Source organism: Anopheles arabiensis, chromosome 2 (genome assembly GCF_016920715.1).
Source record: "Anopheles arabiensis isolate DONGOLA chromosome 2, AaraD3, whole genome shotgun sequence".
In the NCBI taxonomy this organism is placed as follows: Eukaryota; Metazoa; Arthropoda; class Insecta; order Diptera; family Culicidae; genus Anopheles; species Anopheles arabiensis.
In genome coordinates, this window is record NC_053517.1 from 95,005,778 (window position 1) to 95,030,085 (window position 24,308).

Sequence of the window (24,308 nt, forward strand, 5' to 3'; positions counted from 1 at the left end):
TTGTATGGATTGTTTACATGATTTCAGCCTCCAACTGTCAAACTCCATACAAAAAACTAACTAGAATCGTGAAGGCCCCCAATGTTTGATTATCATAGGACTCATGATAAACTAACAAAGTATTTTATCAGATTTAGCAGAACATAGAATATCAAATATTTTTTCCAAAATTTTATGAGCAAAACTATTGTTACCTTCAACATTATCTATTACCCGACCATCCATTGGAAATTAAAACTAAACAAAAACATAGCTCTTAGGCCAATTACATGCCATAAATGCCTTACATTGGACGACGAACCTCGTACCATAAGTAATATTACACGCAAAAACGTTATTTTTATTCTGTAACATAATATAATAAGCTCACTACAGCACAGTTAATTCAACGCTGCAGAATTCAACGACAGAGAGGGAGGACGGACAGTTCCACCGAGCGTCCTTTGCTACGAAGCATTACGCGTTTTGCCTGCAATCTACTAGCAGGAAGTACCGTTTTCCACTACACTTATTAGGAACAAAGACACTTTGGCGGCAGGATTTTTTTTACCGCACATCGCACGACATACAACATCACGGCACGGTATTCTAGGTAAAGTTGAATCCCTCCCTTTCACTTCACACAGTACCCGCAGCTGCTGTTCGTCGAAAATGAGGCCCAATGAACATGCATTAGGGCGTAAAATGTGCGCTTCGTGTTCGGGTTTTATATTTTTAAATGTGAAGAGCGCGCGAAGAGTGAATGGAAAATAAGGAACAATGACTGGGCTTGAGCGTGTTGAAGTTGCGCGCCCGGCAGAAAAGTGCTGGCTCTGCTTTCAATTATTAATCACACATTGGATGAACGGTAGCTAGAGCAAGGACAGAGAATATGGGGAAAAAAGCACTCCAATCTTTAATCCGTTCCCAAAAAAAAAAGACACCCACACTCGGGAAATTGGGACTGTTTGCGAAACTACTTTTATCCAGCCCGTCGGAAATGGAATATGTGTATACATTTTTGCGAAACATTAAGCAGCGAATAAATGCGCGGAAAACGATCGCGGTGCGTTTGATGGGCAGCCAATTGGGCGTGCGTTTGCAACCGGAATAACGCCCCCGATAAAATATCGATGCGGTCAAGCGAATTGGAAGTCCGTCCGGAAGCAGTCGGCCATTCGTGTGTCAATGTGAACTTTACTTTCCACCTCCTGGTGTAAATTTTCCATCGCCTCCCCCCGTACACGATTGGATTATTTTCGTTTTTAATTAAAGATTAAAGGCTTCGAGCTTAACATTTAACCGATACCGTACCACAATGAGCAACAAAATGGTTTATCGATAGGAAGAGGTTAGGTTGGAGGAAAACACACACACACAAATGAAATGCTTCTCTTTCTTTGTGTGCACATACCGGGTGTGTGAGGAAATTCATTGGTTGCAGTTGAGTTTACTGCTGCTGGGGTGGAAATCATTCCCATTTACCAATTATTCTGCAAATTGAACAAACGCTTCCCGGCAAATCGGTTTAGCAAACCTTTGCCCACCAGTGGCTGCTGCTGCACACAATTGCTAAACACATGGGCCTCTGTACCGGCTCTAGGCTCCAATCTAATTCAAAGTCATAGGGAGAGGAAACTAGACGCATCTTCTTCCCTTCGGCCAGCCGACCATGGCAGCTGGATAGAAATTTTTCCATGCATATTTTAAACGCACCGTACCCATCGTTCCGCCCGAACGGTTGAGACTAGGTAATGTGAATGTAATTTCTTATTCCAGGCCGCTTCGCTTCCCCAGCTCCGGCTCCGGCCCACTGCCCTTAACAGCCCACAACGCAGCCAGATTGTGCGTCTAACGATCTAAGCCCAATAAGCGAGCTGAGAGAACGAAGAATGAAAAGGGCAGTTTTCGTTTTTCTCTATGTTTTGTTTTGTTGCTTGCCCCGCTGCGAGTAATTTCTTGATCCACTTTGGTAGGAAAATAAATCGAGCCCGAGACGATCCAGGCGACAACTGGTGACCCCCGTTCTCGGTGGGAGGACCATTGGTAGTTAAGGGGAAATTTGTTTAATGTATTTTCGTTTAACCCTACAACCTTTTTCCCGAAAACCCGTTTGTGGCGCAACAAGGGAACCCAAAAGCAAACTGCGAAACAAACCTTTCCGAAGATTGTTAATGGGACATGGACCTGGTCGTGCTTTCCGCCCTTAGAAGGGCGAAAACGACACCCCTTACATACAAAACGGCTTGAGTGAGAAAGGTTGGAAGAATAAGGAACACGGTAGAAAGAATGGAAACGAAATCAAACCTTCGGTGGCCGGGGAGAACACGTTGTTACGGTGGTGGATCCTTAGATTCTTGAGAAGCTGCTGCTCCCGATGGCTCAAGGGAATGCAGGAGAGAGAGCGAGAAAGAACGAGCGAGATGAGAGAGAGAGCACACGCAAAACCGTTTCTCACTTCACTTGACCCTGACCCGTCTTACGGGAAAATGGGTGGCCAGGGCTACCTGTGCAAGAACTCTTCAAGTGCACACACACACAAACACCTTCGATGACCCGAACAAAGAACGGAGATTTTCACTTTTCCCAACCTTCGTGCTGTACCGCTTTTCACACACACTCACATATACACTATCCTTTATGCACACTGCGGGATCGGCACTACATAGAACCGTGCTGGTCGTTGCTGATTGTATTTTTCCCGTTCCCGGTTCACTTTCCGAGCACAAAATCAAACATTTCACACTGCACACACACTTCAGCCGTTGTTGTTTGACGTTTCTCGTGGAAAGCTTCTCGCCCTCCTTTTCGAAAATACAAATTGAACCTACAAAACAAACGCACATGAGCGCACATACACAGCACAGAAACTCACTCCCTTATGGAGACAGCAACAGCAACAAACTGGACGATTCCCACTTTTGATCGGATCGTTGATATTTCATGCGCTGCGTTAATGTGTTTCCCCTCTTCGTAAGAGTTTGAAGAAGCAAAATAAAAAAACAAAAAAAAAATCCTAACGAGAAAACTTTACCCATAAATGGGATGAACAACTTCACAATTGCTGTCTTCGTCGTTCGTCTCGGTGCGTTTTCGTCCATGCACTAGCCAGTATGCGGTACCGATTTCTTATCAGCCTGGAATGTACGCTGACCAGCAGCGATTTGTTCGCGTTCGCTTCGAGCACAAAAAAGGGCAACGGGGTTTTCCAAAGATCACTCCACTGCACTCTCACTCGCAAATGCGCTCTCCGCCCTGCCGCCAAGTGTTACTTCATACATCATCAGCACAGCCACACTGGCCATCGCACAAAAGCCACTGACCACTAAATTCCCCCGAAACCGGCAAACCGATGCCCGGAGGCGATAGCGCACACGGCACTAGGCGGGGTAGAAAAACTCACTTTCATCACAAATCATCGTCGCCGATGGCATTGCACCCTCCTTCCCGAGGGGGTGTGTGTGTGTGTGGAAAGGAAAACGGTGCTGTGCTGCTGCTGCTGCTGCCGCTTGCGAAATGGGAAATGTCGAGAGCGGTGGAGCTTCGAGCCCATCGAGTGCCGCTCAATTTCCCGTTTCGCAAACGGACGGTATACACGCAACAATCGCGCGCCCGCTCGACCAGGCACGCAAGCGACCTTCTCCCGGGTGCCGAGGGCCCGAGTGAGTGAGTGAGTGGTGTGAGGAAACCTGTTGCAAACGAGCGTCAGACCCCCTGCAATGGGAATGGGAGTGGAAGACACTTTTCCACTGCCCCCCCCTTTAGGTGGAAGGTGATTGGAGAGCTCCCCGAAAATAGGGGGGGAACGACAAAAAAACACATACATCAATCAACACCTCTTGCACTTGCACTTGAATGCACCTGGCATTTGTCAATCGTCTGCGCTACCCTGTGGAGGCGATGGCTTTCTTCTCTCTTTCACTGAACACTTTTTAGCTTTCTTGATGCATGCAAGGGAGAAGAGTTCAAGGGTTTCTATGATGGAAGGGAAAGAAAGCAAAAGCGAAAAAAAACCTACACAAGGGCCACTAATTCGCTAGGCTTTTCCGAGAAAAATGTTTAGCGAGGGTCGAAAAGAAAGCCCCGCGCGAGCCTCTACGATTCCCATTGCACTATATGTGTGCGCCGTGGTGTCGTGTCACACCAGTCACCAGTTGCTGCTGTTTCTTTCTGCTGCTTCTCTCCCTCTTCTCTTTTCTACTTTGCTCACACACAATTAACCATTTTCTACGGCTTTGTTCGCTTTGTGCCCTTTGTACACTGCACACACACATACACACACGTACAAAGTAGAAATGACTGTGTTTGGGAATCTGGAATTCACAGCGTAATCACTCACTTAACAGGATATCCTTTCCACCTGTGGTTCAGCAAATGGATGAGCTTGAAACGATCAACTGAGCCGTAAACACACACACACACATTCACATTCACGGATACTTCTCTTGCTTCACCATACAAACACACACACATTACTGCTCATCACTACCTTTCACCGTGGAGCACTGTTCTTGATGGGTTGGAGCGAAACCAAAGGAAAAACTCCTTTTTTTTCTTCAACCGGCGTAACAATAAGCGAAGGGAGGAAACGGTTCCAGGTGGGGCTGAATGTTTCTCTCGGGAGCGATGGAAAATGATGGAAAATCTCGAACCGGGTGGAGGAGTGTAATACAACGCCAGAATCTCGCACCGAAACGGCTCGGCGCAGGGTAAGGCGACGAACGTACCCAAAAGGAAAGCAGTACTGCGAGCACGGAAAACCAAACACAGCACGGAAACGCCTTTGGGAAGGAGAGCACGCTGAAGATGAATAAACATACCCGGCCCGACACACGGACGAGGAGGAGGAGGAGGAGGAGGAGGAGGAGGAGGTTGAAAACTGCTGCTTGGAAAAGCGGTTATCACGGCAGAATAAACACACGAACCATGCAGCGTGGGTAGGTTACGGCATGTCAATGTGATTTTGCTTTGCAACGGTGCAAGCTTTGAAATTCTAACAAGAAATGAACACATTGGAAACGTGAAAGCTTCGAAATTAGTGCACTCTACCTTAAGAAATTGGATATTTTTGGGCGTTTAAAAAAAAAGTATTTCATTGAAAGCTCTTCTCACGTAAGTTCCCTGGAAAGAGCACTCATTTGCCTCACAACTAATTCCAAACAAACGAATTAACCACTCGAAAGAAACTACCAGCGCTAGCCGCACGTTACCTGTTCACTGGTCCGCTTGCTGGCCGACGCACGACGTCACGACGCGTTGCTTCACCGACGACGCCAGATTCGAAACTGATCGGTGCAGCGATTGTTGTTGTTTTGCCGTCCACCCTGCCGGTGGTGGAGAGACCGCCGTTGCCGTCGCTGCTGGGTGGCCCAGCATCCGCCGGCGGTCCGGCACTCACGCCGATACTCAGCCCGGCACTCGGCACCGGAGCTTTCGGGCGCTCGGTGCGCAAACTCTCGCTTTCGTTCGGCTGAGCGCCACCGGGCGCCGTTCGGCTGCCGGCTGCGGTGCCGGCACCGAGCTCTGGCTTTTGTTTTGATTTCGCTCGTGGAGCGGGCACGGGTGAGACGGTGGCCGCCACCGTGGGCGAGGAGGACGACTGGGGCTGAGTGCCACTGGACGAGGAGGATGACGTTGGGGGTTGCAGCGTAAAATCGAAAGCTTGCGCACCGGAGCTTCGCCCGTTCGAGGGTGAGGTCGTCAGGGTGGTGGAGGTGGCGGTTGGCGGTGTGCTGACGCTTCCGCCCGTACCACCGCCACCGCCGCTGCTGCTGGTCGTTGTCGGTGCGATTAACGAGCTTGTCTGTGTCGTTTGTGGCGCGGTCACTGGATGGGCCGATGCGAGAGCCACTGGCGAATCCTTCGCGAACGCATCCTGCAAAGAGGCGGGGAAATGGAAAATGGTGTTCTTAGTTTAGAGAGAGATATTACCGAGAGGATGCTAGGAGAGAGAGATAGAGCACACTCAGCGAGAGACATTCTACAACGGAAAGCTCAGTCGTCGGTGCGTAGAGTTTGGACGGAGGAAAAAAGCATGTTTTGAGTCAGAATTTTAGAAACGACGACTCCTCACTCATGCCATATAGTAGAGCACAGTGAAAGCACGTTGAAAGAGAACGAGTGAAGCATAGCTACTGTCCAGCACGGGAATTCAAGGGCATTTGATTTCCATTCCCATTGATCCGTGTCCTGTTTTGCTCTACTATTCTGTTGTAAGCTCTTCAGGGGTATTACAATTTCGTTGAATTTTCGCAGAGCTGACACGGACATCGGAGCGTTCTCGGGATGGTTGTGAAATGTGTTTCGTAGCAGAAAGATGATTGTTAGCTCCCGGTTTACGGGTGACTTCTGCGAAAGGGATCGTTATGCAGTCGGTCGGATTTCGCTTACATGCTGTAACATGTCTACAGTGGTCAGCACAAATTGCGCATTTTCTGGGGCGAAAAGATGTTAAACAAATAGCGTTTGTATTTGATGCAACAACACGTGTTTACTACATTGTGTGCAGGGTGGTTCACGGTGCTTACATTCCGTGCAATCATTGGAGCAGATTGGAAAAGCGCATGAGTGAAGATTGGATTTGTACGGACGGGTGGCAAGAACCGAATGGTTTAAGCTTGCCAATTCTACACCCAACGCCTCTAGAGGGAATATGAAGATGAAAAGGCAATAACGAGCGATTTCGTAAGCAAATTTACTTTCCAGATTCGTTCGTAGCTGTTGGGAAGTTGTAGGTTCTCGTGAAATTGGCTGGCTCGATTGTTAGGTAACATTAAAATAATAATGTACACATCAGTTTTGTTCAGAAACAGCAGTTGTTGACTGCATTGATACAATTTGCAAATGAATTGATAATACACAAAATATTTTGTTAAAAACTTATTTTAGATCCTGTAGTAATTCGTTTAACTCTATGGAGTTTTTTTTATTTAAAGTCCTAAGACTTATTTTTATTTATTAATTAATCTTCAACGGGGAATACGGCTTAATTGAGACGGGTTACAATACAAAAATTGCAAAGCAAATTCAAGTCTTTTATCACATCTCGCTACGGTAGAAGCCGGAGATGTTCGTTAAAGCACTTGGTTGAAATATTCAAATCAAAGCAATCTGAAACAGTGTTGAATTCAACCGACAAGCGGGACATAGGGTCAGACCGACCAGCGCCGGGGAGGGGCGGAACAACCCGGAAAGTCTTGAAAGTGACTGAAGTGGTTATGACGGTGCGTAGATATCGATGCGATGCAGTAAAGGCGATGACTGTTCAGAGCCATTTAGAATCACTTCAAATCGAGCAATTGAAGAAACAATAATCAATTTCGAATAACAGTTTTATGTATTTTATTGCTATGACTCCTCATTTTTTGCGAATTTAAATCCTTGGGTAAATTCTGGAATTGATTTTATTTCTTCATTTTCAAATAAATTGTTTGTCATTTATTGGGAATTTTAATGATTTACACTAGGGATCCAATATTTGATAACGATTTTAAACCTCCTCCAGAGCACATCGTATCTTCTTCTGATTGGGCGTAACAATCTAAGTTGGTCTAGATCTACTGTTACCACTTATGGGTTGGACTTATGACTCGGTAAACCATAGCAAGGTATTTAGTTCTAAGAAAAAACACGGAACATTAATACAGAGATTGAATCCATGACGTGCATGTTCGAAAGAACGACTGTAACGCTGGCAACGTCATACAAGTTTTCTGTTTAACTGTGATTTCCGTTGGACCGTGATGCTCAGACATCTCCCAGCAGAAGTTTCAGTTGCATTATAAAACTGCCCTTTCCATCAGGCAATAACTAACCCAAAACATAACATTTCAAGCCCATACAGACTTACAAAAGTTGAACAGGTTCCAGTTTTAAACCAGTAACTTGTAAAGAATGAGTACAAATGTTCACCAGAGTACAAAGACACAACAAAGAGAATTTTCAATTGAGTGTTGGCTACTTGCCTTCATTACAACAGTACTACACCAACCCGAACCGCTTTCATTACGCTTGATGGCACTGGATTTCTATTCATCATCAGTAAAAAGTCTTCTGTTCTTTGTTTTCGGTGAAAAAAAGAAATCCTTCCATTTTATACAACTCAATGCTCCTCATGCTGCCTTTAGGTCCGCAGTAAGCTTGCAGCTTCAGTAGCTCTTATCTGACACATTCCACTGGCATGTGTATTACCACTACCACTACGACCGTTGTCTGAAGGGCTGATCCTGCACGAGCGAGTGATAAAATCTGCCCGAGTGGCGATTAAGTAAGAGAACTCGTCCTGCCGCCGGATGCACCCTGTCCATCATCAGCTCCGGGCAATTCATTCGTCACACCACAGCACACAATCATTCCTTACCCTTCCACTCACACACACACACGCACAGGCACACCCAAGTGCATTGACCCACACCGCATGCATGCGGTTTGTACGGAGGAACAAACCCCTCACCAAACTGACCTTTTGCTGTCCTCCCGCAGCCCGCTCCACGTTGCAGCAGCTCAGCTTCCGGAGCTGATTTTCAAGCAAAGAGGGAAGCGAAAAAAGCGCTCCACAACGCTCCCGTGTGCGTGAAGGCGTCGTAAAAGGACTCACTCACTTCCACACCCATCCATCTCCAGCGTGACGAAGGACGAGCTGAATTTACTACTCCACTCCATGTACTTGGTGGTGTGGTTATAGTTGCTGTTGTTGTTCTCAGGCAAATGCCATTGGCGACGCACAGCGCTGCGAACGTAAACATATCGCACGTTACTCACGGGGGGAGGACAAAAGGGACGAGCAGGTTGTTTGCGGAATCGTATCCCTCGTAGCTTTTCCATTCGACTGGGACTCGTTGCCACCCTTGCTTCCTGCTCCCTCCCCCCCCCCACTCGACAAACGGTGTCGAAAGTGTCCAACCCAAACAGCTCTCGTGTCTTGTGATGGGAGCATACTTGAGGATCTTCATTTTTTTGTCTTGTTGCCAGTGTGCTTTACTCCCACCATGCCAGGCAAGTTTATGAGCTCCTTCGAAGGGACCTGACAGAAACGGAACGGAACAGGGAAAAACACCCCGGCGGCAAAGGCAACGAAGACAACGTGTAAGAAAAGTGAAGTGGAGAGATGCAACAAAAAAAAAAACCCCTCCACCGTAAAATATCCCACACCGTGTCCCGTGCACCCTTCGGCCGGTGTCGACCATCGTCGTGTCGTGTCTTCGTCTTCGCACTCATGGTTTATTCATTTGCCCGTAAGGCAGAGCTTTTCGCTAAAGTGCCCACTTTCGGGTGTAGGGTTTTGGATTTTTCAAGAGCCCGATTCTGTGTTTCAGCCTTCATCCCCTTCTTTTCCAACCAGCTCCATTCTACGCTGCTTGGCTTGCGCCGCTTGTGCCGGTGGGACGATATGGGACGATTTCCATTCGGCAATGTTGTAACGGCTGCCCCGACTGACTGGCAATCCGTTTGCATGTTCATTAATTTTCATCCTTTCAGCGGAGCCCGAAAGCTTTCAGGCATTTTGCAGGCGTGTATGGGTTTCGGTGTGTGTGTGTGTGTGTGTGTGTGTGTGTGTGTGTATGTATTTTGGTGGAAGGTTGGTTTGTCGGCATTCCCGTTGTTGCCGGCGGTATATTGCTACAGTTGGCAGAAGATGGTTTTTTAAGCGCATTTTGCCAATCCTTATTTATGGTTATTTATTTAGTTACAAAAATGGCAACCGGGTCGAGACAGACGAAGTGCTAAAATGCTTCACAATTCAAAGAGCCAGCGTCAGATTAATGAATGGTGCAGGTTCTTTGTTGATTTTTGCAGTCAACGATACGTAAAATGCTCAAGGATATTTCCAAAAATGAATGTTTGGCATTAGGTATTCCTTCTTAATTACTCTATTTGCTTAAAATTTAGACAAGTATTTTTATTGTGTTAAACAAGTTGAATTTAAACGATACATCAAAATGGAGTCGGCGATAAATAAATGCTTCTGCTGTCTTGTGACACGATGACAAATGGTGTAAATGTTACAAACGCAAAATGGCTTTAGTTTCCAGGCAGCAGCATAGACAATCAACGAGATGTGACCAACGAAACACAAAACAACAAAAAATCTATGAAAAAAATTACCATCCAGATAGCACACGGCCTCTAACACAAACTTCTGTACCCTTGTAGTTGTTCTGTTCGGGGGAAGATGGTTGCTCATGGTTGGTTTGATCGGCCGGGGGAAAAAATGGGCTAAACTTTTTCACTAACTCTAATCTTCCAACCACCATCGCCGAAGTTCGGGAACACCTGAGCTGACAAAAAAAGGTGCACCAGCAGTACCGCGGGACGACAATGTTGAGGATATTCTTTTTTTATGTTTATGTCGTTTGAAAAATCTCCAGAGTTAGGAGAGAGTGTTTTGGGCGCAAAGTTTTGAATCAGATACGGATCGACCAGCGGCATTAGCCGGTGTACGAGATGCTGTGAGAAGGGATATTTCATCGTTTCAAGTTAAAGTTATCGTTTTGGAAGTTAAGTCTGTTGAATGCATAAAGTTCGCCTGAATGTATGCAATCCGAGCGAAGGCACAGATTTCTATGTTATTGGGCGCTTGTTCCCGAACGATGCGAACGATAAACATCGAACGAAACCGTTCGGTGTGTGGTTAACCGCTTTCACTAAACTATTGAAGTGGAGTAATTTAAAGAGATTAAATCAAATCGAGTGGCATGCAATGGCGAATCGAGCGGGCATGGTACATTAGATACATTAGGTACTCCACAGTAACTACCACGCCACAAGGGTGCTCTTAAGACTTAATCCTATGCGGGCGTTAGTTTATAATCTCTATCCAATACTGAATTGGGAATGAGAAGGATCTTACGCAGCTTCTTAGCCCACACACACTGGCAATCGGCAATCGCGTGCGAAAGCCGTCAGTTTACCCGCCGGTGGCAATAAACGTCACCGCCGCATCTGCTACCAGCCAGCTAGGCACCGTGTTGGCCTTAAGCAACGATTCCGAAAAGGCAATTCCGATCGTGGGGTGAGTTTTCATCTCCCCCCGTGATGGGTAGGCGGGTTCGCCGTCGGTATTTACCGATTCCTGGAACACTTAGCTACCGTCCCACTCTTGTTTGTGCTCGCTCGTTCTCTCTCTTCATCCACCGCTATCAATCAGCGCCACATTCATGCTCAACAAATTGGCACCCTGTGTTGTGTGCGCGGCCCGGAATTGCCTTAGCCCTCTGCTTTCCCATTCACCCTTCCAAAACATTGGCTACACTAAGCGGATTGTGCCCTGTGAAAACCCTTCCGCTTCTCTTTTACTGTTCATTCACGGTGGGGCTTCGCTCAGGATTCAGTGCGGATAATTAGGACGCGTATAAGACCCGCTTATGACGCACCAGTGCCGCTTCCGGTATCAGCTTTCCGGGTGGCATAAAAATGGCAGCTCGTGCGTGCACAGACACAGACACGGCTTTTGCGCCGTGAAAAGCTGCGCGAAAACATCCCCACGTGCATCCGTGAACATCCATGGAAAGTCAACGTGCCGTCGGCGTCTTCTAAGAAATGACCTCCGCGCCCATCTGCCGTGCTGCTGGCTGCCGAGGTAAACTCCACAACTCCAAGTTAACTCAGGCCAACACACGGAAGGCTTTAAATATTCACAACAAAATTAAGCATCTTCCTTTGTCCGTTGCGTACCGTTCTTGGTACAGTTTTGGGGAGCCCCGGGCAGGCAGAGCATTGGCACAACACCACGCGCGCGAAACATGATGTGAATGTGTGGGATTGCCCACGTTTTGCCACGAATTTTGGATTGCCTGTGCGTCTTGCGTCGGGTTGGTGGCACGGGACATCCGGCCAAAAACCAGAGACTTTACCGGGGTGCATTAGTCTTATTATCGTACCGGTGGGTCGGTACGTCTGTACGAGACCACCACCACCACCATCTCCGACCATTAGTACGCTTAATCTTACGTTCGTGTGGTCGACCGCACGGAGCAGAGGTCCTTGTTTTCGGCGAACCGAAGAAAGTAAAACCTCTGGTGACACGGACTTCCGTTGCTCGCGAGAGATTCTGCTCTACCCTGTCTCGCACCCTGCCCGCACTCAACATCTTTTCAATTAATTAGCTGAATTATTTAGCGCCAGTAATTATGACGCTTGTTTTCATGTCCTCACTACACGGAGGACGACGACGCCGGGCTCCGGACACAAACCGCTAGACGTTAGCACGTCGCACGGATTCACGTACCTCGGGATCCGGGAAATGGCTGATGAAATGGCACGTCGAATGTCCAACAAGGATGGCCGGAATTGCTCTATATGGGGAGCAGCGGCTCCGAGGAGTACGCCGATATGGTGCAAAAGTTTCTTCACGTAATTCGTTTGATTGCCCAGGGACAGTTTTAGATCAATTTCGGTGTCGAACTGATATTGGACTGTTTGCGAGAGGGGCGAGGGAAGTCTGTCTCATTTCCGTCTCCCATTCGGGACGTTCTAGCTGGCTCGTTTCATGAATCAATAAAGCACATCGATTGGAAGATGACCGAGAGCGAGAGGCCGACAACGAAATCGCCGGGACATTAGCAAAGGCACTGGATTAGGAGCCCGATCTAAGCCAATGGTGATGACGTTGATGTTAGCGGTAAATTCAGATAATCGACGGATTCAAGGCACGGTTGAATATTCAAGCAGTTTGGTAAGGGACTCCTTCTGGGGAATGGAAGTGGATGAAATCTAATTGGGTAGTTATTGTGAAATAGGTCAGGAACATAATGATTAGGATTTTGATAAAATATCTATCGATTGTCTTGCAAGGTGGACATGTGGGACAATAAGATATTAAATAAAAGCTTATCATTTTTTATCGCATCTTTCAACTAGTCTCTTATTCTCAATGTAGAACCTGGTATAACAATTCTAGCTTCTTGCCGAGCACTTAGGCCCGGGCAACTTTTAGAAGTTGGTTTCTTCTTAACATTGTTTTGGGTTGAAGGACAATGCTTCAAATAGTGGGATTGACTTTCATATTAAGTTAGAAGAACTAAAAACGTTTTAACGTAGCACCTATAAGCTAACTTTACTCTTGGACCAGATATGAAAGAGCTTTAAGACCCGAATTATCTCATAAAAGGAAAAGTCCAATGTTCTGCAAAGGGCGGCTGAAAATTTGCATTCAATTTACTTGGAACATTTATGGCAAATCTGTCTGTTAGCAACAAAACGAGTTAGATTCAGACATAGTTCTTGGACGAAAATATCCAGAACTGGAATATGATTCATGCATTGGTTCTAATTGGTATAATTCATGAAGTTCGGGTTCTAGGTTTTTAATCAGGTCCGTGATCAGTTCTTGGTGCGATAGAGGTTCAGAATCAGTTCCAGAAACGGTATTTAACATATACCTAATAATAAGATCTAATACCAGTATTGGTTTGGCATAACCTCAATCAAGGTTCAAGAGTTCAATATTACTGACAATATCAATACAGATTCATGATCAGTTCCAGATGAACTATTTCTATTCGAGTTCAGAAGTTAATACGGATGTCATTGAGACGCTACACTTACCTTCCCAGAATGTCCCCGATTATTCTGCGCAGGCCGTTCGTACAGCTTGTCGTTTAGGAACACCTCGTCGTCATCCTCGTCGTCGGTCAGATCGTCCTGCACCGGGCGCTTGGAACGGTGCTGTTGCTGCTGCGAGCGGACAAACTCCTTCCGGCGGGTACTACCCGTCGTAGGCTTGCCGCTTCTCGTGAGCGAAGCACTGCCACCTGTCGCAGAACCAGCAACGCCCGGACCTGTCTCTCGATTCGCTTTACCCTTCTGCTCCAATTGCTGCTCTCGCTTCACTGGCGATCGATCTTTTCCCGCAGTGTCAGAGCATTTGCCCTGCTTCGTCGATCGATCGCGAGACTTCCGCTCCATGCTGGCGTAATTTCCAGCCGAACTTCCCGCAATACCGGATGGGCCGGTGCGAGCGTACTGCGAAGGGGAAACCGCACGTACGTTCGCTGTGGCCGCTTGCTTCGATCTGGCTCTAGCCTCTCGTGTGCTCGGGATGGTACTGATGGGCGGTGGAATAGGTTTAGACCGAGCGCTTGCTTTAGTGATTTCCGCATACTCGTGGCCCATCGTAAGCAGTGATGCCGACCGTCCGCTAACCATGGGCGTTGTGCGCGCTTGCTGCAGACTGAAGGACTTGGGCAGGGTAGAGCCTCCGCTAGGTCCGGGCGTAGCCGCTCGTGCATTTGGGGGACCTTCGCGAATTACACTGTACCCGGCTGGGTCGTACTCTCCTCCACCCTGTTGCTGGTGTCGTCTTGCTGAGCGCATCGAAGACGGCAGAGTGTTGGATTGATGAGGTCGTCTTATTTTGGAGTAGTGTGACACTGGCGAACGACGCTCAAGCTGTGGATATTGATCCGTATCGGTACTTCTGCTGGATCTACTACGCCTTACGGGCGAGATCAATGCTTCGTGACTCTGACTGATCGACAGCCGGCCACTAGCGACTAGCGGAGTGGCTTCATACGAAGGACCCACCATCGGTATCGAGTACGGCGGGTTGCGCAGCGTTTCGTACGTTGGTTCTCGTGGCTTCTGCAACCCACTGCCCGTTATCGGCATCATTCCAACGTACGTCGGTGGAGTTTCGTAGATCTTACTCCCAGCCATTAAGTGAGTTGTGGACACCGGTTGCTGTTGTTGCTGCTGCTGCTGCTGCTGATTTCCACGCTTAACCGCGCTGACATGTTTCATAAAGTCTTCCGCATACGGTGGCGCCTGATAGTAGCCAGCCGCTTCCGATTGTGTGTGCGTTAGATGCGAACCCTTCTTGCCACCGCGCATTCCACCATGGCCGGTGTCGTCAAAGTCGGACGAAAAGTAGCTGGAAGAGCAGTCACAATTGCGACAGTCCGAGTACCGGCACGTGTCCGAGAAGCTGCACTTGTCCACCTCCACACTGCACCGGCGACAGGATTCCGACGCGAAGCGACAGCTTTCCGAGCTGCCAAAGTAGCGCCGGTTCGCCGGATAGGAGAACAGTGAATCTCCCAGGCTCGAGTCAGACATGTTGCCTCCGGTGCGTCCGTAGGGTTGCTGCTGCTGTTGTTGCTGCTGCTGAGACTGTTGCAGTCTTGCCTGTGGACCGGATTGAGTCGACGGATGATCGTGTGGTGCCGTTTTCATCACCACCGAGAGTGGTTGGTATTGGGGTTGAATTTGGGGCGCCATCTGTTGCTGGTGATGGTAAGAACCTTCGCTACGACCGGAAGCTTCACTCAGGATGGAAACGGTAGAGTTTACTTTGTAGATCTTGGATCCCGCACCAGAGCTCATCAAACTGCGATGTTGATCGTCGCTTAGTGCCGCAGCCGCCCGTTGATAGTAGATGCCCGTGTTCGATTGTAGACGTCGCTGCTGTTGCTGCAGCGAATCGCTGGAAGAGGACGATTTCTTATGGTTCAACTCCTGGTAGTAGTCCGAACCGGATGAGACAGCGCCGCCCGGTTGATGGGGTCTTTGGTAGATGTGCTGTCGTGGATTCGCTGGCATCGTGTCACCTTGGCTGGGCGGTACCGACATCTGCTGCTGCTGTTGCTGTTGCTTGTAGTAGATTTGCTGCAACGGGCTGTAGTCACTGCTGAACGCGACCGGCGTCGTCTCGAGCTTGTACACATTCGGATTGCTCGGATTGTACGACTGATACTGGAGCACATTCTCGCTGGCGTACATCGATGGTTCATCCACCAGGTTGCCCATGCTTCTTGCGTGGCCATCAATCGGCTGCTTTGACTGCTTTTGCTGATCCTGCAGCAATTGCTTCTGCCGCTGGTAGATCTGATCATCCACATCCAACGATTTGGCAGCCGTTTTGCCGTAAAGCCCACCTCCCGATTGACCACTCCCGCCCGACGAGCCACCCGACCCGTGCTGCTTCAGCTGCTCGTAGATGTTCTGCTGCTTCTGCTCGGCCTGCCGCTGCTGCTGCAGCTGATGGTGATGGTGTTCGTGCTGCTGGGCAGTGTGCTGTGCTCCGAGCCCGTGGCACACGTCACAGTTCGCATTGCTGCACTGCTGCACGCACAGCTCGCAGTCGATAAATTGGATTTTCTCACTGTTTGCGTCCGGACATTCGGGTCGCGGAGCGCTGACCTCCTTACTGTTGTACTCCTCCGGTGGACATTTCGGTTTATCTTCAAAGTAAATCTCCTCGTAAATGTTTTCCTCCCCCTTCTCCACCATCCTTGCCCCCGGTGCGCCTTCGCACTCCTCCGGACTGATCAATTCCATCGATTGGGGCGGCTCGGGCAGCGGGATGTCTACGGAACCGACGGTGGCGGAGGCGGCAACGACCGGTGCCGACCGTTGCTTGAGCAGACTCTTCTTGGACGACTTGAGGCCCTCCTTTAGCAGGTAATAGTTGAAGCTTTTGATGCCAATCTCGCCCTTCAGAAAGCGCTTGCCGATTTGAAAGCGCCCACCACCCTTGGAACTGCCACCCTCCCTTGGATCGGTCGCCCCCTTCACCATGACATCCTCCGAGTAAGCATCTCCCGGCGGGAGACCCGATGCAGCACTGAGCTCTACCGGTTCAACGTCCTGGTCGGAGTTTTCCCTGCGCGAGCTAACGGTTCGGGTTTTGCGGGATCGTTGCTGCTGCTGCTGCTGCCGTCCACCATCCCTGCCCGGCGGGATGTCTTCGTCGCCCGCTGTCCGACTAATCGAAAGACCCCGCACCGCGGTACCCTCCTCGGACGTGGTGTAGCTTCGGCGATCCAGGCTGCGCCCCCGCCCACGGTCGAGCGTGCTGCTGTGGCCCTTCGACGGCACACCGTCCGAGCTGCTCGACTCGTCCGTGTTCAGCAGCCGGTTCAGCAGCTCCGCACTGCTGTGGTGGTTGTACTTCTTGCGCCGCGGTTTCACCTCCGGCACGTTCAGCCCCGCCCGGCGAATCGACTCCACGTCCAGCGTGTAGAACTCGCTCGAGCCGCTCGCTCCACCACCACCACCACCACCGCCACCACCGAGCTGCAGGCTGCCCCGCGAGTAGTCCTTGCCGACCGAGTTGGACTTTTTCTTCGATATCATGTAGAACTTGCGGCCCGGGTCGTGCTCGGGGCCACTGTTGCGGCGCATGGGCAGTGCCAGATGGCGTACATCTTCCGTGTACGCTGGGTCGTTGATGAACTTCTCCCGCACGGACGACGAGGAGCGTTCCTTGAGCTGGACGGTGGGAGAAAGAAAGGAAGAAGAAAAAGGAAGGCGTAAGGAGAGAAGCTTCTTTATTTTTGCGAGCAAACACACACACACACACACACACACACAGTCGGTGACATTTAAGGAAAAGACTCACGGTAATGAGCTTTCAAGTGTTTGTGTTGACTCAATCAAAACAAAGGTAGAAAAGAAACAGAAAGGAAGCTAACGTAAGAAAAACACACACACCCTTGAAGACAAAATATAAGAAAAGGTACGCGAGATGAGCACGTTCAATGAAACGGATTACTTTACATTCTAATTGGACGATTAAGGCGCAGCAACTTGGCGCAAAAGTTGTACGAAACTTTTCCAATCGCTCTGCGAAAGAACTGCGTTATGCTGCCTGTAGAATCATTAGGGCTCTGTGTCTGCCGGCCCTGCTCCGTTTCCAGCGCGGCCAATTAACTCGACAGCCCGCCAATTTAAGTTAATCTCGTTTCACTCTTATCTTTCACAACGAAGCCAAAGCATCATCGCCTTGCCCGGAATGGAATTCGATTTCAGAGTCAACAGCGCGCCCCAGCGTGGTCTACTCACCCGAAATTTGCCCTTCTTGCGCTGCTTCTGGCCGGCGGCAGGGCCGCCCCCAGGCGGATCTACCAGCGACCCGGCGGATCCGGCCGCAACGCTAGCCATTGGACCGGATCCGGAGCGGGGTTGCAAGCGGCGAACTCTAGCGAAGCGGTAGCTCAATCGGCACTAAAAGCAAAAGCGCTATCCTTCCCCTATCCCGCTTCCGTTCTCTATTGGAACCGTTCGATACGGTCACTTTGCGGTGAGATGATGCGGTGAGCGGAGCGGATGATGATCGGTTGCTGATGCTGGCGATGGAATGAACGATGAAGGGATGAGCGCTTGCTTCATAGCTGCCCTGCTCCGGTTTGATGAGTGATCTCTAGCGCGATTGCCCAAAATGACACGGGCCCAATCCACATTGGCACACAAAAACAACTACAGCTACAGCTAGTGAAGTAATCTGAAAATAAAGCACACAAAATGCAAAAAGGAATGGGATGAGTAATGGATGCGATATATCCGGGATTTTCTTGCGAAACGTGCAACATAGTTAACGTGTGGTTATGATTGGTGGAAAATGAAAAATACCTTTCAACGGTAATTAAATAAGCATGTTGGTAGTTTTTCTTTGAAAGAGTGTGTTTGATTTCGGCCTTCAATCATAGAATGTAGCAGCACAATGCGAACCGATTTGCCAATGTACGAACCACACACACACACACATACGCTGGTCTTTGATTAATGGATAAATTGCAGCACAGTTTCAAATGTGACGTTTGGTAACGCAAACTACAAAGTCCCTTGCACAGCTTTCCGAGAAAGGGCCTCTGTGTCTTAGGCAGTCACCTAGCTGACAAAATGATTTATGGCCCTCTGGAAGGTCCCACAGTGAAGAGAGAGAGAGAGAGAAAGAAAGAGAGAGAGAGAAAGAGAGAACATGTTTTGGTTTGGCATTTAATCGTATCCACCAGTGCACATGGTGTAGTTAATCAATCACACCGGCCCCGATGTGAGATTGATAAGATGACGTTTGCTTTCGAATTAAGTGTCAAGTGCGGGTGTTTGGTAAAATAAATAACAGGAGATTGATAACGTGCTTCCCCCGGACGAGGGTATGCAACATTGCATCATGAATACCAACAATCCAATCTAGGGCGTTTGTGTTTATTGCTGTGAGGGAGAACAAAAAAGAGGTTTGCTTGTGCATAAATTTATAAAGTGGGATTTTTAATATCGTTCTGATGAACGGTAGCGATAGAGAATGTCAGAATGTTAGAATGTCCCAAAACGTATCTGCTTCATCTCGGAAGCACGGAGTTTAGTTTGAATTTATAACTAGATCACTCAATAGCCTGTTCGTTAAAATTGCAATCCATGCTGGAATCGTTGAATATGAGTGAGTTAAATGGTTATTGCTTCACATTATCCAACGGTGGTCACTCCTTGTGATGGAACAGAACATGAATAAAGGCACATTTTAATGTTTTATTATGTGAGGTACATCTTCTGATAAAAATCCAAATAGTGTAATAAAGCTACAAAAAATTGGATTCAACAGTGAACGATGAAATTGACGATACCAACTTGCAGCCTGCAAATGGAATGTTAAATTTATTCCAGAATACCTTTAAAGAATCTGACCGATGCGATCCACTCCCTTGGGAGTACACGTTTCATTCCATTGGAAGAACAGAAAGCAGGAAGTAGTTCAAAGTAGCTGCAAATGCTTTCCAATCAACTGGAAACTCTCAGGAATTGCACAGAAAGAGGTTGGGCGAAATGCAACCGGCCCAAAAGCAGGGCAAAACTCTTTAGCCATTCAACCCGGATATGTTGCAGTTGCGGTAATCTAGTTCGATTTGAGGGAGAGAAGGCTTCCGTAGCCCTGGATGGTGATTGGATACTGCAGCGTCAAAAGTCGGTCGTTTCAAACGAAATTTGGATCAAAAACAAGAATTTTCACTGAAGTTCTGGGTCGGAAATTCATACTAGTCTACGCATAAGCTTCTTGTCGAAGTGAATGACTCTCTTCGAGGGTATCGTCCGGTACGCTCATTACTATAATTTTCCGATCGGAAACAAAATCGATGAGGTGCACTTTCCAAAACTGTTGCATGGAGTCGGCTTGTTCCATGTTGATTTCCTGGAATGCACTCCAAGGTGTACATTTACTTCAACTTTTATAAAACCTGCTATTTAACTTGTTGCAGGATAATGGAACAAGTTGGACGGTTGGTAATGGAAGAACTACACTGGAATTACTTTCGCATCAGCACCAGCAGGCACTCAGGCGTTCATAAATGTGAATTCGTCTGTGTGCAGCAACCAAAAAACATAGCACCATCGCTTTAAAGCTGTATGCCCTCGGTCGTCCCGCAGTAGAAATGAGCGATAATCGTCGTCCCGGCTCTGTTACAGCTAACGATTTATCTACTAATCCCTTAGGCTTGCCAGTAAGTCGGCTGAGCGTCCAAGACCGTCCGTATATACAGGCTCCACAGTGCACACGATCCGCACAGCACATCACCGGGCAGATGGACGCAGAGTAAGCTCAGGCTTTGTTTCGGCGCAAGGTAACGCAAAAAAAGCAGTGAGCCACTGAGCTGGAAAGCAACAGCTAATAAATTGCTACATTCTTCGGCCAACCAAAGAACCTACGCAAATCGTATTGCCTCACAAGAAGTGCCTTATTTCGGGGCCAAGGGTTCCTAGGAACCGTAACTACAATTTTCTCCGATGCTACTGATCTCTTATTTCATTGCGCTGCTAGCTTTGAAGCTGTCATGCTATCCGTCATGTACTTCGTACACGCGCCATGATTGCTTGTTCGCCCTGTTGGCACAAGGGCGTCAGTCTAGCTACTTCTCTTTTTGCATATTCCTTTTTTTCCCCAGTTTCTACGAAATATTATGAATCTTCCTAGAATGGTTTTACAACGCGGTAGTATAGTGGTAGTAAACGATGAATCTTGTTTTTTTCTTCTCTGCACGACATTTCCTTTCCTCTGATTATCCGGTGTTGTCCGTATTTTTTAGTGGCCAAGAATGTCCGTGGTCAACTTGTGCAAATATTTGATTCACACAAAAACCAAAACGGAACCGGTCCACCGACAATGAATACAATTTATCTTTGTGTGGGTGCATGAAGCGCTGTAAAACAAAGGCAAAATTCGAAGAAAAATCACAACTCATCTGTGCTGAAAATAAAGCACCAGCAAAGGCAAAGCGCAAAAGCTCGTGAAATGTTTGCACATCCAACAGTAACTGAACATCGAAGGGTAAAAATGGCTGGAGGATTTTCATGTTTTTTTAGCGGAGCTATGATAATCGTACCATTCATTTTCCATTCCAGGATGAATTATCGATTTCTGGACAATGGATTTAATTTTTTGAAGCAGCTATTTAACAACAAATCTGTTGCGTAAAAATAAAACAAAAAATACGATTTCCCTGGCAAGCTGCTTCCGCAGATGTAAAAAGCTTTTAAAGAGCTCAAGTTTGAAGAGTCAAAAATTGGGTCATTCAATGTGTCCTGTTGGTGAGGCAAACGTCGTCGTGAATGCTTGAATACACTCGAATCCAAAGTGATCGTTCTAAAAATTCAGTAAAGAATCTATTTATTTTGCTCGCAATCTAATCTGGCCTTTTATAAAAGAATAATAATGACTTGAAACACTTACATTTTCCACAATTTGTTCATAGAAAAATACGTCAACATTCACCACTGTGTATGTAGAGAACTTCCAAGCATGACCGCATTCTTCTAGCATGAACGTTAGAGAATCACCCAGCTGGACAGTAATATACGGACGGACGGTTATGACTTTCATCTTTCTTTGCAATCCTCACAGTCATAAGACATAATCATAAGCACAACCAAAAAAAAGGTTTCTACATATAGGTTTTCGCATCCATTGCAGAGCATATCATCCGCTCTTGGAACAACTTTCCCAAAGGTCGATAAAACATTGCCAAACTTCATTGTTAAACTTGGCACACCAAATTATTGTGCCTTTAAAGAAGCTCACGCGAAGCACAAATGCTCCTCGGGAGTGTTTCGTTTCCCGTTCGCACGGATAACGATAAGTAAAATTGTTCACAAATTGAATCTTCCCCGGCGAAGCCGCACACGTCCGAAGTCGAGCAAAAAGTTCGAATTACTCTTAAAAACTTTTTAAGGCCAAACCAGCCACCAACCTCCCCGCCCGGCCGAGTGTCCATTTCAAGCTGGTAAATCCTAGAGTCCTGGGTCAGCGGCAGTGATGGCGGAGCGTTGGCATGACCGGAAACCCAATACGTCTGTTACCGCCATCATCACCAAGCCGACCACACCACACTCCATCCAGGCTAGAGAAGACTAAAATAAAGCAATCGGTGTTTTTTTTTGTTTTTACGAAAAACTATGCTTTTATTTTCCCCCCATATTTTCCTTTCCATTTTCAGTGTTCTTACGAACGATTCTTAAGCATGAAAAACACACACACAGCCTCGCAGGAAACCATCCTCACCCACTGACACGGGTACGTGGATGTCCGCGTTCGATGTCTCCCAACTGGTGTCATCGGGATGGTTTCGGCGGTTCGGTGAGCGTGTGTCACCGGTTCACCCTCCTCTGGCAGGGCACGGCAGGGCAACATAATGGTTCGCCGTAGAAAGAATTGGATTAACCGCAAGCTTGCGCATAAAAAAGCGATAAAAGATGAAAACATCCGCAAAACCCCTTGCTCGGTGTCACGCTGGGTGTGCGACACATCGCTGGCCAAACATCTTTCTATCACTCACACACACACACAAACGCGCACACTCACAGTGCTTAAAGTATTTCCCAGTCTCCGTAGAAGAAAAATAGCTCCGCCGGAAAGACGAAATCGTTGCCCCACCTTCGGCACTGGGACGGACTATTTTCGCTCTCTGCTTTCTTTCTGCTCGCCGCAAAGTTTTCCCCGTGTTCCGGCCAAAGGTGTGCGATTGTATCAGCCAGGACACTTATGTGTGAGTGAATGGGGAAGGCTTGGGCCCACGGCCCATACGTGTCGCGCATAGGAGCGGGATATGTCAATCTTTTCCACGCGTTAAGGGTTGGCGTTTCGTATCGGTTTTGTGTGTGTTCGTTCATCCATTCCGGTCGATTCTCAACAGATTCTTCGTTTCATACGCCACGTTGCATAAGCTTAATGCGCGGAGTATGGGAAAAGGTATCGATTGACGAAAGATAAGCTAAACTATGGAACAGAGTCAAACGTCAAACGGATGGCATAGTACAGTGAAAAAAATGAAGGAAAAAGAAATGATCGAGAAGAAAATATTCTTTAGTATTATTATAAAACGTTAGTCGAACGGGTTTTATTGTTTCACCTAAACAATAGCCTAATGTTAAACACCGTACTGTATCTATGATAATGATAAAAAATAATTAAAATAATTCCGAATTTAAAAGGAACAAATAAACAATTCAGATGACATCTTCCTCAAATGGAGTCAAACAAATGTCAAAAACCCAAAAATGTACTTTACCCGAACGCTGCCATCGTCCACCAGGCACCTAAACAAAAGCTCATTGCTCCCCTCTTGCATGGGACAGAAATGGGACGCACATGGCTGAGAGTAAAATGCCAACATTCTTCTTCCACCCGGGGGGGGGGGGGGGGGACGATGACGACTCCGGAATCTGATGCAGGAAAAATAATAAACCATTTAAAAAGCTGTCAACACCCGGGAGCAAATATTTACTATTTTTACGGGCCTGTGTACGTGCTGGGCATGTGCACGCTAGTGTGTGAGTGCTCGGCTCTATTCCTTGCTTCGGGGGGGTGTGCTCTGTGTATTCCCGGCGCAGATGACTTCAACCAAAAGCCTCCATGATTTACCATAATAAAGAGGATGCTTCGGTTTAGAGAATGTAGAAACGACGGTACAGGTTTTGCACCGTGCTTCGTCGGCATTGTTTTCCATACTCGAGCATGTCGCTTTCGCCCTGCCGCCCTCTCTTCGTCGCACAGCGCCCTTCCCCAGGAGACACACACACACACACACACACACACACACACACACACACACACACACACACACACACACTATCCCTGTTCCAAGTGAAGCAGTTTAACGGCATTGTTTTAACAGAACTTTAGCTGTTCCCCCCCACCGTATGGCATGTCGGTTGGGAACTGTCTGGGGCGGGAAATGTCGACAGACTACGTGTGGGGGAAAAAGAAAATATAGAACAAAATAGAGCAGAAGCAGTACATAGACAACGAATTAGGGGAGCAGTCCTAGAGCACCGATTGAAGCTCACATAAAACTGGAATCTGTTTCTATCTTTTACCACTAAATCAGGTCTTGGAAAAATAAGAAAAAAAAATCCATCGAAAGCACTCTTCCCAGGGATAGCTACAATCGGGGAAAGGGGAAGAGTGCAAACGGTCGGTTGCAGGTGGGAAAACTATTTGCAGACATGCACACACAGAAAGGGACAAAAGGCAACGTGTGTAATGAGAAATTGATTCGGTTCTCTTTCCACGTGTGATGGATTTTCTCGCCATAGTTTGCTCCGTGGCTAAACGCTATCAACCA

At 47.6% G+C, this 24,308-nt stretch overlaps 1 protein-coding gene across 5 annotated transcripts in view; it reads right to left on the minus strand.

The window, feature by feature from the left end:
* The window catches only part of LOC120908757 (mucin-19), a 178,336-nt gene that overhangs the window by 132,525 nt on the left and 21,503 nt on the right, over window positions 1-24,308 (minus strand). For 4 of the 5 annotated variants that reach the window (XM_040320094.1, XM_040320092.1, XM_040320090.1 and 1 more), the window contains exons 3-5: window positions 17,761-18,199; window positions 13,525-17,187; window positions 5,190-5,854 (exon numbers count right to left, since the gene is read on the minus strand). In XM_040320094.1, coding sequence (XP_040176028.1) covers window positions 5,190-5,854; window positions 13,525-17,187; window positions 17,761-17,859 — 4,427 coding nt within the window. In that variant the 5' untranslated portion in view covers window positions 17,860-18,199. The remainder of the gene's footprint in view (window positions 1-5,189; window positions 5,855-13,524; window positions 17,188-17,760; window positions 18,200-24,308) is intronic. The other variant, XM_040320093.1, reaches the window with a different exon arrangement.